The following is an 11,511-nucleotide window of genomic DNA, read 5'->3' as shown; positions in this document are numbered from 1 at the left end:
CTAATATAAAAGTTATATATGCTTCTCACACTTTTCTATGATAATGATAGAAACATAAACCTTTATTCAGCTGTACAACACTTCTGTTTGATGACTTGGAAGTTGAATCTATTGTACTCTGTTGTTTAGTTGAGCCAGAAATAACTGGTTTGAAATAAAATCAGAAAGGTAAAGTTTAGATGCTGTGAGTGGCCGTGATAGCAATACCATTTTAATTAGGAAAGACTTAATGTTGATGACAGCGAGGCCATCGACTTCTCCGGTGCTTTTCCCCTGTGAATGATTTCACTGCCGAGAACTAAAAACATAAGTAGGAAATGTTCAAATGAGGTAATATCCTATTTGCAGCCTGAAGAAAATACATTATGCAACTTATCATTTTGTCTGAGACATACCATAACATAAAAAAACAACTTGTACCATGGCGACAGGATGATTGACCTGTTGTATTGTGGCTGTCAAGTCTGCCCTCTTTATACAGCAGAGTTTGATCTTCACAGTTTTATTTCCATCTATTTTAATTTCCTGCCACATCTTACGGCCGATGCTATTTCGCAACTTTTTAAAGCATCATGTGACTAATACATGTGAAGGAACGAAATCTAACTGCAGGGCTTCAGTACAGTATGTGATGCTCCTTTTTATTTTATTCATTTAATTACATTTTTTTATTATTATGTGATGAGCTTGAGACCTCGGGCAGACTGAACACGGGGGATGTGACCACATCACCAACACATTTTACAAATGAATTCCTCACATTATTTCTGTGTCAGTGCAGCCATGCAGTTGTCTTGTGTATAAGATCAGTGAAGTACATTTTTGCAGCTTTAATTCTGTTGGTATGGTCAAACCAAATGAGTAATTTTAAACGGGTAACATGCTACCACTTTCTAATAAGGCACCCTTAATTCATGCTTTATAGATGAGTTATAAGTCATTTATAAGGGTTAGGGTACGAGGTACAAATACTTAGCATGGACCAGACAGAAGTTATTCGCTAACACGTTTATACTCCACTTGATTCACACGCTCAGCATAACCATTATTATTACTGTCGTTTTTGTTCACTTAAATACAATTTGTGTTTTCTGAGGACATTGTTAAAGAAGGAAATCAAACACGGTATTTGCAATAAACCTTTATTTTGAATTTCAGTCACACTGATTGAATGTAAAACCTCCATAGTACAGTGAATGTATGCTTTGCAAGATTTTCACTTGTAACAATTGAGGATGTCATCGATCCAGAGAAGGTAATTTGATACATCGGTGTAGACGTTGGGTACATCTGAGTAGTTACAGTTTCCAGCTCTGTTGAAAGACACAACACCAACAGCCTTCCCGTTGCACACCAGAGGACCACCAGAATCACCCTGTGAGGAGGAAGAGTCTTCATTATCTTATTCATTATGTGATTTTTAATGTTTGTAGTATTTATATACCAGCTGACATGTTCTATTAACAGTAAGAAAACCCACCTGACAGAATCCTTTCTCTGTGCCATATCCACCTGCACACATAACATTGGCAGGAAGACTACCCCACACCTGCGTGCAGACTTCCAGGTCGATGATGGAGACGTCCACCACTCTCAGATCATCAACAGCTGGACCACCAGTCTTTATAGCTCCCCATCCAGCCACCTGGCAGTCGTCTTGTGTGTTCATTTCAGATGTGGGAAGAGGAATTGTTTGCACTCGTCCGTTCAGTGAAACATTCTTAGACAGCTGGAGACACACAACGTTACAACTAATGCAATATCTAATTTCATAACACTTGCTGGAATATGGAGCTGATAACAATAAAAAAGATGACTCAACAAATGTATGATGTCACCTGATTGTGTACTTACTTTGAGGAGCATGATGTCATTACCATCTGCTGCTTTCACATAAGATTCGTGTTTGTATTTTTCTTTAATGGATATCTTGTTGTCATCATTAACACTCTTGAGGTCGTGGGTGCCAAGAACAACATGGGTAATGCCACTGAATGAGAGATAACAAAGGGGGTGTTAGTACATTTATTTTAATTATAATGTACAATAATAATAATTTCTTATTTTTTAAAAGTTGGTTTATATATCTTGAAATCTTTTTTCAATTGATTTCTAATTACATGATTTAAAGATTGCTGGAAGAGGAAATGCTACTCACAGGTCACAGTGTGCAGCAGTGAGCACAAAGTCCTCACTGATCAGGAACCCTCCACATTCATGACCTTTGCTGTTCTGCACCGAGGCCATATACAGCATCGAGTTCTCCGGGGCTAGTTCCCCATTTATGATTTCACTCCCATCTGCTGCAAAGATAAGAAAATCAAAATGAGGTTAATGTCCCATTAAATGGTTGGAAAATGATAATAATACTTTGAGAATCTTACCGCTTCGTCCGAGATACGCCAGGAGAGGAAAAAGCAGAAATGTGTGCAGAGGATGCATGATGCCAGCAAGACAGCTGACCTGTCTCTCTTCTTGGGGCTGTCATGTAGACCCTTTTATACAGCTTTGCTGTGTTGGTTAGCGTGATCCTCATGTTTTATCTTGACGCATTCTTTGATCAATGTCTGTTTTCCAGTTTGCAACGTATTTTATCTTTGCATCATCTTTTTTTTTTATGTTTTCTGATGTCTCAACAACATGAAGCACTTTATGATCAGCATGCGATGACTTTCACACATTCGTTCACATTCTTCCTCTTTTACCTTTTATGTCATTCATTATTCACTTTTACATTTAGGACACTTTCAGCCTCTTGGTTGAGTTCATTCTAATCCTCTTTTCTTCATTCTTCATGAATAATTGCTCAGCAACATTAAAGGACTTTTGTTAGATGAATTCAATAAGTGAATAACTCAGATGCAACACCAGGATTCTGTATGTTGGAAGTCAAAATGTGTCACTGTGGCCATACGGGTCACTATGAATCCATTCTTGATTCTCTTTCTTTTATTTAGCTCATGATTTATTTGTGGCATCTTTCAGTTTTGTTCATTGTGGACCCACTTCACCTCACAAGTTCACAATAAGACTTAAATTGGGTGAATTTGATGACTCAATAGCACTTTGTTGTACATCTTTTTTTATGAAAAAAGAGACATTAATGCTAAGATACCGGATAGTAATGATTTTAGTATCTTTATTAATATCTGTATTTGAATCATTTGGCTGTTGGGGGTTTTGATAAAACAGCCTGCTCAAACATTTTCTTCTGAATTTATATGACGGTATCAGATGAACCACAGAAACAAGTTTCCTGCTTCAGTTTTGAGTGACAAGTCACAGTTATGAAACAGTGCACGAGAATAATCGCTTTTGAGTACTTTTTAACACTTTTCATGTGGATTCAAATTAGCTCCAACATGCACACCCTCAATATGTTATCATGGACTGAGAACCAAAAGAATCCCGGTTATTCAGGACTCTACTCTTGTGGTCACTTTATTATCACGAGGGGACAAGCCCTGTTGTGCATGTTAGTACATTTACGACTGTGTGCTTTGCATTTCCACGTGTTGCTCATATTGTGACATGTATGTTATTAATGGGCTACAGTTGTTGCTAAAATAATACATGGGAGTTTTAAGATCACATTGACAGTATATTTATGTATTTATTTAAGAGGATCCCCATAAGCTGATGCCAATGGTAAAAGCTAGTCTTCCTTCAGTCCTACATCCAGTACATCATATCTATGATATACATACTGTAAACATTACATTTGTGCTACATTATGTACATCACGTGCATTATTAATTGTTTTACATTAAATGGATAGATCGGGTGTTATGAAGTGGGGTTGTATGAAGTACTTATCCATTGTTAGTGTATAACTCATAGATGACAGTTGGTACTCTCCCAGTGTGGAGAAACCCAGTTACCGCATGGAAGCAAAGCAATCTACTGCTCTCGACAGGGGCAGCGGCAACACATTTTCTAGCCATCCACTTCTTATATACAGTCTATGCTTCTCACACTTTTCTATGATAATGATAGGAACATAAACCTCTTGCAAATGATCAACAACTTGTTAAACCCAATTCAAAACACTTTTATTTGATGACTTGGAAGTTGAATCGGTTGTACTCTGTTGTTCAATTGAGCTTGTCGAAATAATTGGTGAGGCATAAAATCAGAACGGTAAAGTTTAGATGCTGTGAGTGGCCGCGATAGCAATACCATTTTAATAAGGAAAGACTTAATGTAAAGAGATGCTAAAAGAGTAATTCAATAAATGTATTGACATAGTGCACAATAGGCAGTGTTGGGCAGTAGTGGCGCTACAAGTAGCGGCGTTACAAGTTTAACTACATTTCTCTGTAGCCTGGTGGTAGCGTCACTTTTCAGTAGCTAAGCTCTTTTATTGATCAAGTACTGAGGTAGTGCCCACACCAGCTACATTTCCCCAAGCATTCATGAAGCTCAAGTGCAGCGGAGCTTTGTGCTGCAGTCTGACATTAAACTGCTGAGGATCAATAACTGACTCCACGGCCATACTCAAACATGTATGTGGAGCAGGCAGAAGCACTTGTGTATGACGGCGATAGCAAATAAGCTTTATTTTATGAGTAACCGGTAGCTTAACTTACTGCAGGTTCTAAGTAGCTTGTCCAACACTGACTAGTGCAGTGGTTCCCAAACTTTTTCTGTCAAGACCCCCTTTGATGATATAGGAACATTGGACGACCCCCCCCCCCCCGCAACCCGACCCCAAATTTGTCTTGGTTTTTAATGAATTGCATTATAATGCATGAACTGTATAAAATATTTTTGCGCTTTAGACCAGTCACAAATCTGTCCATCTTTGTACATACTTCCTTCTCTTATCTTTATCTTTCTCTGTCGCTCCGTATCTTTCTCGCTCTGTGTCGCTGTGTGTCTCTCTCTCGTTCGCGCTCCCTCACTCTCTCTCTCCCTCGCTCGTTCGCGCTCTCTCGCTCGGGCGCGCGCTCGCTCTCGCTCTCGCTGGTTTTGCCACAGTCGGTCTGTGACATGAGCCGCTCTGGTGGCGTGGTTGGAACACAGTGCATGTCACGTCGGTTATTTTATATTGTTTTACCGGTGTATGTGTGCGTCTGTGTGTGTGGGTTGGTGATGAAGCCGCGACCCCCCTGTAGTACCACCGCGCCCCCCCTAGGGGTCGCGACCCCCACTTTGGGAACCACTGGACTAGTGGAATGCTTAAGAAAAATCTTTGTGACGTCATATTTTAAGGGGGTAATGATGCCATGAGCTGCATAGGAACATCCCTCTCATGGAATCTAGACACTAGTGGTGGTGATGATGAAGAGGGGGAAGAGCAATGGTTGAAGATTTGTATGGATGAGATGTAGAGCATGACTTCTGATGAGCTCACTGGGAGGACTGGTTGTGATGAGGATCGGAGGTGAATGGGGTGGAGGAGGGTTGCATCAACCTGACACTTAAATGACAGCTGACAGCAGGAGAGAAAGAAACATGTTTTAAACTGTGACAGCAGTAACCAATGAAGGTTATTGTCAACAGAGTTACAGTATGTGCACTGGTTGGGATAGTGCTGTGTTTTTGCATTTTTATTTGATACTGTTTTTCCGCCTTTTTTAACATTTAATCTCACAGGAAATAACACTTAACTGTTTTAAATGTATTAAACCAACCAAAACCAAATAACTTGACTAAAAAAATGCCAGATGTCATCTGGGAATGCTGGTATGAATGAATACAATTCATTCATGTCATACAATCCGTCATTCCTCACATAAAATGGGTGTTTGCACTTGTTTACAATGAATTTCACTCGACCTTCTTGAGATTGTGAGTGCCAAGAACAACCATTGCTGTTTCCTCATTCTTGAAAAAGTTATAAATAAGTGGTTCGTAGTGGATTTAAAAAAATACCTTTCTTTTGAAAGAAGTCAATTTATATATCTTTGATTAAATGGAAAAAGAAGTGACTGCTGGAAGAGGAAATGTACCTCTCACATCACAGTGAGTGAGTCTTTACTGACGAGAAATCCTCTAAATACGTGTTGTTTTTTGTCCTGCAGCGAGGCCATCGACTTCTCCGGGGCTTTTCCCCTGTGAATGATTTCACTGCCGAGAACTAAAAACATCAGTAGGAAATGTTCAAATGAGGTAATATCCTATTTGCAGCCTGAAGAAAATACATTGTGCAACTTATCATTTTGTCTGAGACATACCATAACATAAAAAAAACAACTTGTACCATGGCGACAGGATGATTGACCTGTTGTATTGTGGCTGTCAAGTCTGCCCTCTTTATACAGCAGAGTTTGATCTTCACAGTTTTATTTCCATCTATTTTAATTTCCTGCCACATCTTACGGCCGATGCTATTTCGCAACTTTTTAAAGCGTCATGTGACTAATACATGTGAAGGAACGAAATCTAACTGCAGGGCTTCAGTACAGTATGTGATGCTCCTTTTTTATTTTATTCATTTTATTACATTTTATAATTATTATGTGATGAGCTTGAGACCTCGGGCAGACTGAACACGGGGGATGTGACCACATCACCAACACATTTTACAAATGAATTCCTCACATTATTTCTGTGTCAGTGCAGCCATGCAGTTGTCTTGTGTATAAGATCAGTGAAGTACATTTTTGCAGCTTTAATTCTGTTGGTATGGTCAAACCAAATGAGTAATTTTAAACGGGTAACATGCTACCACTTTCTAATAAGGCACCCTTAATTCATGCTTTACAGATGAGTTATAAGTCATTTATAAGGGTTAGGGTACGAGGTACAAATACTTAGCATGGACCAGACAGAAGTTATTCGCTATCACGTTTATGCTCCACTTGATTCACACGCTCAGCATAACCATTAATATTACTGTTGTTTTTGTTCACTTAAATACACTTTGTGTTTTCTGAGGACATTGTTAAAGAAGGAAATCAAACACGGTATTTGCAATAAACTTTTATTTTGAATTTCAGTCACACTGATTGAACGTAAAACCTCCATAGTACAGTGAATGTATGCTTTGCAAGATTTTCACTTGTAACGTTTGAGGATGTCATCGATCCAGGGAAGGTACTTTGATACATCGGTGTATACGTTGGGTACATCTGAGTAGCTACAGTTTCCAGCTCTGTTGAAAGACACAACACCAACAGCCTTCCCGTTGCACACCAGAGGACCACCAGAATCACCCTGTGTGGAGGAAGAGAATTCATTATCTTATTCATTATGTGATTTTAGATGTTTGTAGCATTTATACACCAGCTGACATGTTCTATTAACAGACAGAAAACCCACCCGACAGAATCCTTTCTCTGTGCCATAGCCACCTGCACACATAACATTGGCAGGAAGACTTCCCCACACCTGCGTGCAGACTTCCAGGTTGATGATGGAGACGTCCACCACACTCAGAACATCAACAGCTGGACCACCAGTCTTTATAGCTCCCCATCCAGCCACCTGGCAGTCGTCTTGTGTGTTCATATCAGATGTGGGAAGAGGAATTGTTTGCACCCGTTCGTTCAGTGAAACCTTCTTAGACAGCTGGAGACACACAACGTTACAACTAATGCAATGTCTAATTTCATAACAATTGCTGGAATATGGAGCTGATAACAATAAAAAAGATGACTCAACAAATGTATGATGTCACCTGGAAATATGTACTTACTTTGAAGAGCATGATGTCATTACCACTTCCTACATTCTTAAAAGATTCGTGTTTGTGTTTTTCTTTAATGGGTATCTTGTTGTCATCATTAACACTCTTGAGATCGTGGGTGCCAAGAACAACATGGGTAATGACACTGAATGAGAGATAACAAAGGGGGTGTCAGTACATTTTCTAAAATTATAATGTACAATAATAATAATTTCTTATTTTTTAAAAGTTGGTTTATATATCTTGACATCTTTTTTTCAATTGATTTCTAATTACATGATTTAAAGATTGCTGGAAGAGGAAATGCTACTCACACGTCACAGTGTGCAGCAGTGAGCACAAAGTCCTCACTGATCAGGAACCCTCCACAATAATGACCTTTGCTGTTCTGCAACGAGGCCATATACAGCATCGAGTTCTTCAGGGCTCGTTCCCCATTTATGATTTCACTCCCATCTGCTGCAAAGATAAGAAAATCAAAATGAGGTTAATGTCCCATTAAATGGTTGGAAAATGATAATAATACTTTGAGAATCTTACCGCTTCGTCCGAGATACGCCAGGAGAGGAAAAAGCAGAAATGTGTGCAGAGGATGCATGATGCCAGCAAGACAGCTGACCTGTCTCTCTTCTTGGGGCTGTCATGTAGACCCTTTTATACAGCTTTGCTGTGTTGGTTAGCGTGATCCTCATGTTTTATCTTGACTTTTAACCGCATCCTTTGACCAATGACTGTTTGCCAGTTTGCAACGTATGTTATTTTTGCATCATCTTGTTTTTTTTTGTCTCAACAGCATGAAGCACTTTATGATCAGCATGCGATGACTTTCACACATTCGTTCACATTCTTCCTCTTTTACCTTTTATGTCATTCATTATTCACTTTTACATTTAGGACACTTTCAGCCTCTTGGTTGAGTTCATTCTAATCCTCTTTTCTTCATTCTTTATGAATAATTGCTCAGCAACATTAAAGGACTTTTGTGAGATGAATTCAATAAGTGAATAACTCAGATGCAACACCAGGATTCTGTATGTTGGAAGTCAAAATGTGTCACTGTGGCCATACGGGTCACTATGAATCCATTCTTGATTCTCTTCCTTTTATTTAGCTCATGATTTATTCGCGGCATCTTTCAGTTTTGTTCATTGTGGACCCACTTCACCTCACAAGTTCACAATAAGACTTAAATTGGGTGAATTTGATGACTCAATAGCACTTTGTTGTACATCTCTTTTATGAAAAAGGAGACATTAATGCTAAGATACCGGATAGTAATGATTTTAGTATCTTTATTAGTATCTGTATTTGAATCATTTGGCTGTTGGGGGTTTTGGTTAAACAGCCTACTCAAACATTTTCTTCTGAATTTATATGATGGTATCAGATGAACCACAGAAACAAGTTTCCTGCTTCAGTTTTGAGCGACAAGTCACAGTTATGACATCCTCACAGTCACAAGTATGCAAGACTCTAAATTTAACCGTCTGCAGGTTAACAAATATACCTACAACACATGCAGGCGAGCACACACATACACAAACCAAGGGAGGACAAATCTATGGTGATACATTCAGCACGGTCATTAAAACCAAAACAACAGGCTTGTACTGAGAATGAAGCAAAGGTTTATTTCTTATTTGTATCGTTTTACCATTGAGGTCTTGCAAATTGGATTTGACAATGCTCTTCATCATCTATAGAACATACACCAGGAAAGAGTTGCCTTTTAGTCTAGCAGTGAGTTGGATTGGCTGCAGAGCAAACTTGTATCTTTTGTAAAGGATCCCCTACATATAGTTTTTGTTTCACCACAATAATTAAAAAACAGTCTTTGACATTTGAAAGTGACATTTTATTTTCATTTCAGATATAGAGCAAACAGTGACGGGGCAACTTGAATACTGCAATGCCTCCACAATAATACGTTTTATTTATAAAGCACTCTTCAAGCAAAAAGCACACAGTTTGTAAATTCACACGGCATGAACAGATAACTGCAAGAGGTTGAAAATAATAATTACCGTACAACATATCAGCCAGCTCATGATAAGAAAGAAAGGATGTCAGTTGTTAAGAAAGGCCATTCTGTAAAAGTGAGTTTAAAGACGAGATTTAAAGTCAGCGACAGTGTCAGCTGACCTCATGTGGAGGTGGACAGTTGTTCTACAGCAGAGGAGCCAGTACAATGCAATGCAATCAAAGAATTGTTACGTTCAACAATTATGTTGCTTGAGAATCTTTTTGATCCAGGGAAGGTATTTTGATATATTTGTATAGACGTTGGGTACATTTGGGTAGTCACAGTTTTTTTTCATGTTGAAAGACACAACACCAACAGCCTTCCCACTGCACACCAGAGGGCCACCAGAATCACCCTGTGAGGAGGAAGAAGCTTCATTTGTTTATTCAGTTTCTAGAAGACGAGAAACCATTCAGACTAAAAAACGTTGACATTACATTTTTTTATTAACGGACAGAAAACATACCTGACAGAATCCTTTGTCGATGCCATATCCACCTGCACAGATAACATTGGCAGGAAGATTACCTCTAATATGTAGACTTAAGACCAGACGTAGTAGTCTTACCGTAAAGTCCAAGATACATCAGGAGATGAAGAAGCAGAGACCTGTGCAGAGCATGCATCATGCTGGTGATACTCATCCTGTTCTCTTTGAGGTGTCAAGTCAACCCTTTTATACCACAGTTTGCTCAGTAAGGGACCCCGTGGTTAAGGTCTGCTTCGACAAGACCTCCTAAGCTACATCCTCTGTGCGTCGGTAACACCTTTAATTGTCATATAGTGATGAGTGCATGCGGTCAGTAAAGAAATACAGCATTGCCGCTCTTACAGTAAATATAAAGCATCTGGTTCAGCAGCCTCAGCAGCCTGAAGCACGTACACACATGATGTGATCAGCATGGGATGAGTTTTCACACAATCTGTTAGTAACCAATTTATTCTCTTCTCCATTTGATGTCATTTGATATTTTCAGTTTTTCCCTTTGAATGAGGCCTCCAGCAAGAGCGCCAGGCTTTGAAGCACATTTAGCTCAGTGGCCAAATCCTGGAATTACAACATCTACGTCTGTCACGTGATGCCATTGGGCCTAAAAATACTTTTTCTTATAGACTTACATTTGGAAAGACACGTCTGTTGTAGCAGGTACATTAACTCCCCAGTAAGAGCACTGTATTAGCATTATTTAAATCAGTATGTCCTAAAAGTTGGTAAATGCATTAATAGCCGAATCCAGAGTTTTCCTCCGTTCATGTGATTGAGTCCGACAACGAGTCTGGACCGAGGGCTGGGAGGCGGGGTTAAAGGGAACGCTAGTTTCTGCTCTATGAACTCCATGGATGCAGAAGATCGCCGGTAGATCTGCGTAATTTTATACTCTGAAGACAAACTTTCTTTGCATCAAGCGCCACTGAGTAACTTTCATAGGAAGGAACGGGGCCCTGCCTCGCTGAATCCAGTTCTCTTTATGCGTCCATGTTTTGTATCTATGGCACTTTAAGCATATTTCATTATTTCTTAGAATTCTTAAACTTTCTTCTCTCACTGTTTTGTATACACTGAGCCACTTAAGCTTAGGTGACCTTTTAGTTTGATAAACCTGAAGTGAAAAAACTAAATCATTTGTTACGGATCCACTCTTTAGCTGTGACCTTTGGGCTGTTGTTGGCTTCTGTCAGTGTGATGTTGCACCAACAACTAAATGAGTGACAGAAACCGCAGGTTTGCATGTCTATATTCTCACAATCACAAGTATGCAAGACTCTAAAGACTTGAGATCACAGACTGATAGCTAGAAGTCTGATAGGCTATCGTGACTCATCTGTTAGTGTTTGGTTTGACCGCAGTGGAACA

General features: G+C 39.3%; 2 protein-coding genes across 2 annotated transcripts; both read right to left on the bottom strand.

The window, feature by feature from the left end:
- Positions 1-1,216: 1,216 nt before the first annotated feature.
- Positions 1,217-2,442, bottom strand: LOC142946265 (duodenase-1-like). The gene is made up of 5 exons (XM_076087359.1): positions 2,385-2,442; positions 2,159-2,303; positions 1,855-1,990; positions 1,481-1,729; positions 1,217-1,375 (listed from the first exon to the last, which is right to left on the bottom strand). The coding sequence occupies exons 1-5, from the start codon at positions 2,440-2,442 to the stop codon at positions 1,217-1,219; spliced, it is 747 nt and encodes a 248-aa protein (XP_075943474.1).
- Positions 2,443-7,002: 4,560 nt separating this feature from the next.
- On the bottom strand, positions 7,003-8,231 carry LOC142946260 (duodenase-1-like). Its single transcript, XM_076087353.1, has 5 exons — positions 8,174-8,231; positions 7,948-8,092; positions 7,643-7,778; positions 7,267-7,515; positions 7,003-7,161 (listed from the first exon to the last, which is right to left on the bottom strand). The coding sequence occupies exons 1-5, from the start codon at positions 8,229-8,231 to the stop codon at positions 7,003-7,005; spliced, it is 747 nt and encodes a 248-aa protein (XP_075943468.1).
- Between the last annotated feature and the right edge of the window lie 3,280 nt (positions 8,232-11,511).

Source organism: Anarhichas minor, unplaced genomic scaffold, assembly GCF_050575085.1.
Source record: "Anarhichas minor isolate MPS153535 unplaced genomic scaffold, ASM5057508v1 ptg000010l, whole genome shotgun sequence".
NCBI lineage: Eukaryota > Metazoa > Chordata > Actinopteri > Perciformes > Anarhichadidae > Anarhichas > Anarhichas minor.
Note: the sequence above shows the minus strand (reverse complement) of the source record. Positions and strands in the feature narration are given on the sequence as shown.

What these genes read in the sequence shown, in the direction of transcription:
- LOC142946265 (XM_076087359.1), bottom strand. Translation starts at nt 2,442, where the DNA reads ATGCATCCTCTGCACACATTTCTGCTTTTTCCTCTCCTGGCGTATCTC. An exon ending in GGCGTATCTCGGACGAAGCG is followed by an intron (nt 2,304 to 2,384) that starts GTAAGATTCTCA and finishes TTATCTTTGCAG; the next exon opens with CAGATGGGAGTGAAATCATA. An exon ending in ATGACATCATGCTCCTCAAA is followed by an intron (nt 1,730 to 1,854) that starts GTAAGTACACAA and finishes GTGTGTCTCCAG; the next exon opens with CTGTCTAAGAATGTTTCACT.
- LOC142946260 (XM_076087353.1), bottom strand. Translation starts at nt 8,231, where the DNA reads ATGCATCCTCTGCACACATTTCTGCTTTTTCCTCTCCTGGCGTATCTC. An exon ending in GGCGTATCTCGGACGAAGCG is followed by an intron (nt 8,093 to 8,173) that starts GTAAGATTCTCA and finishes TTATCTTTGCAG; the next exon opens with CAGATGGGAGTGAAATCATA. An exon ending in ACTGCTGCACACTGTGACGT is followed by an intron (nt 7,779 to 7,947) that starts GTGAGTAGCATT and finishes TCTCTCATTCAG; the next exon opens with TGTCATTACCCATGTTGTTC.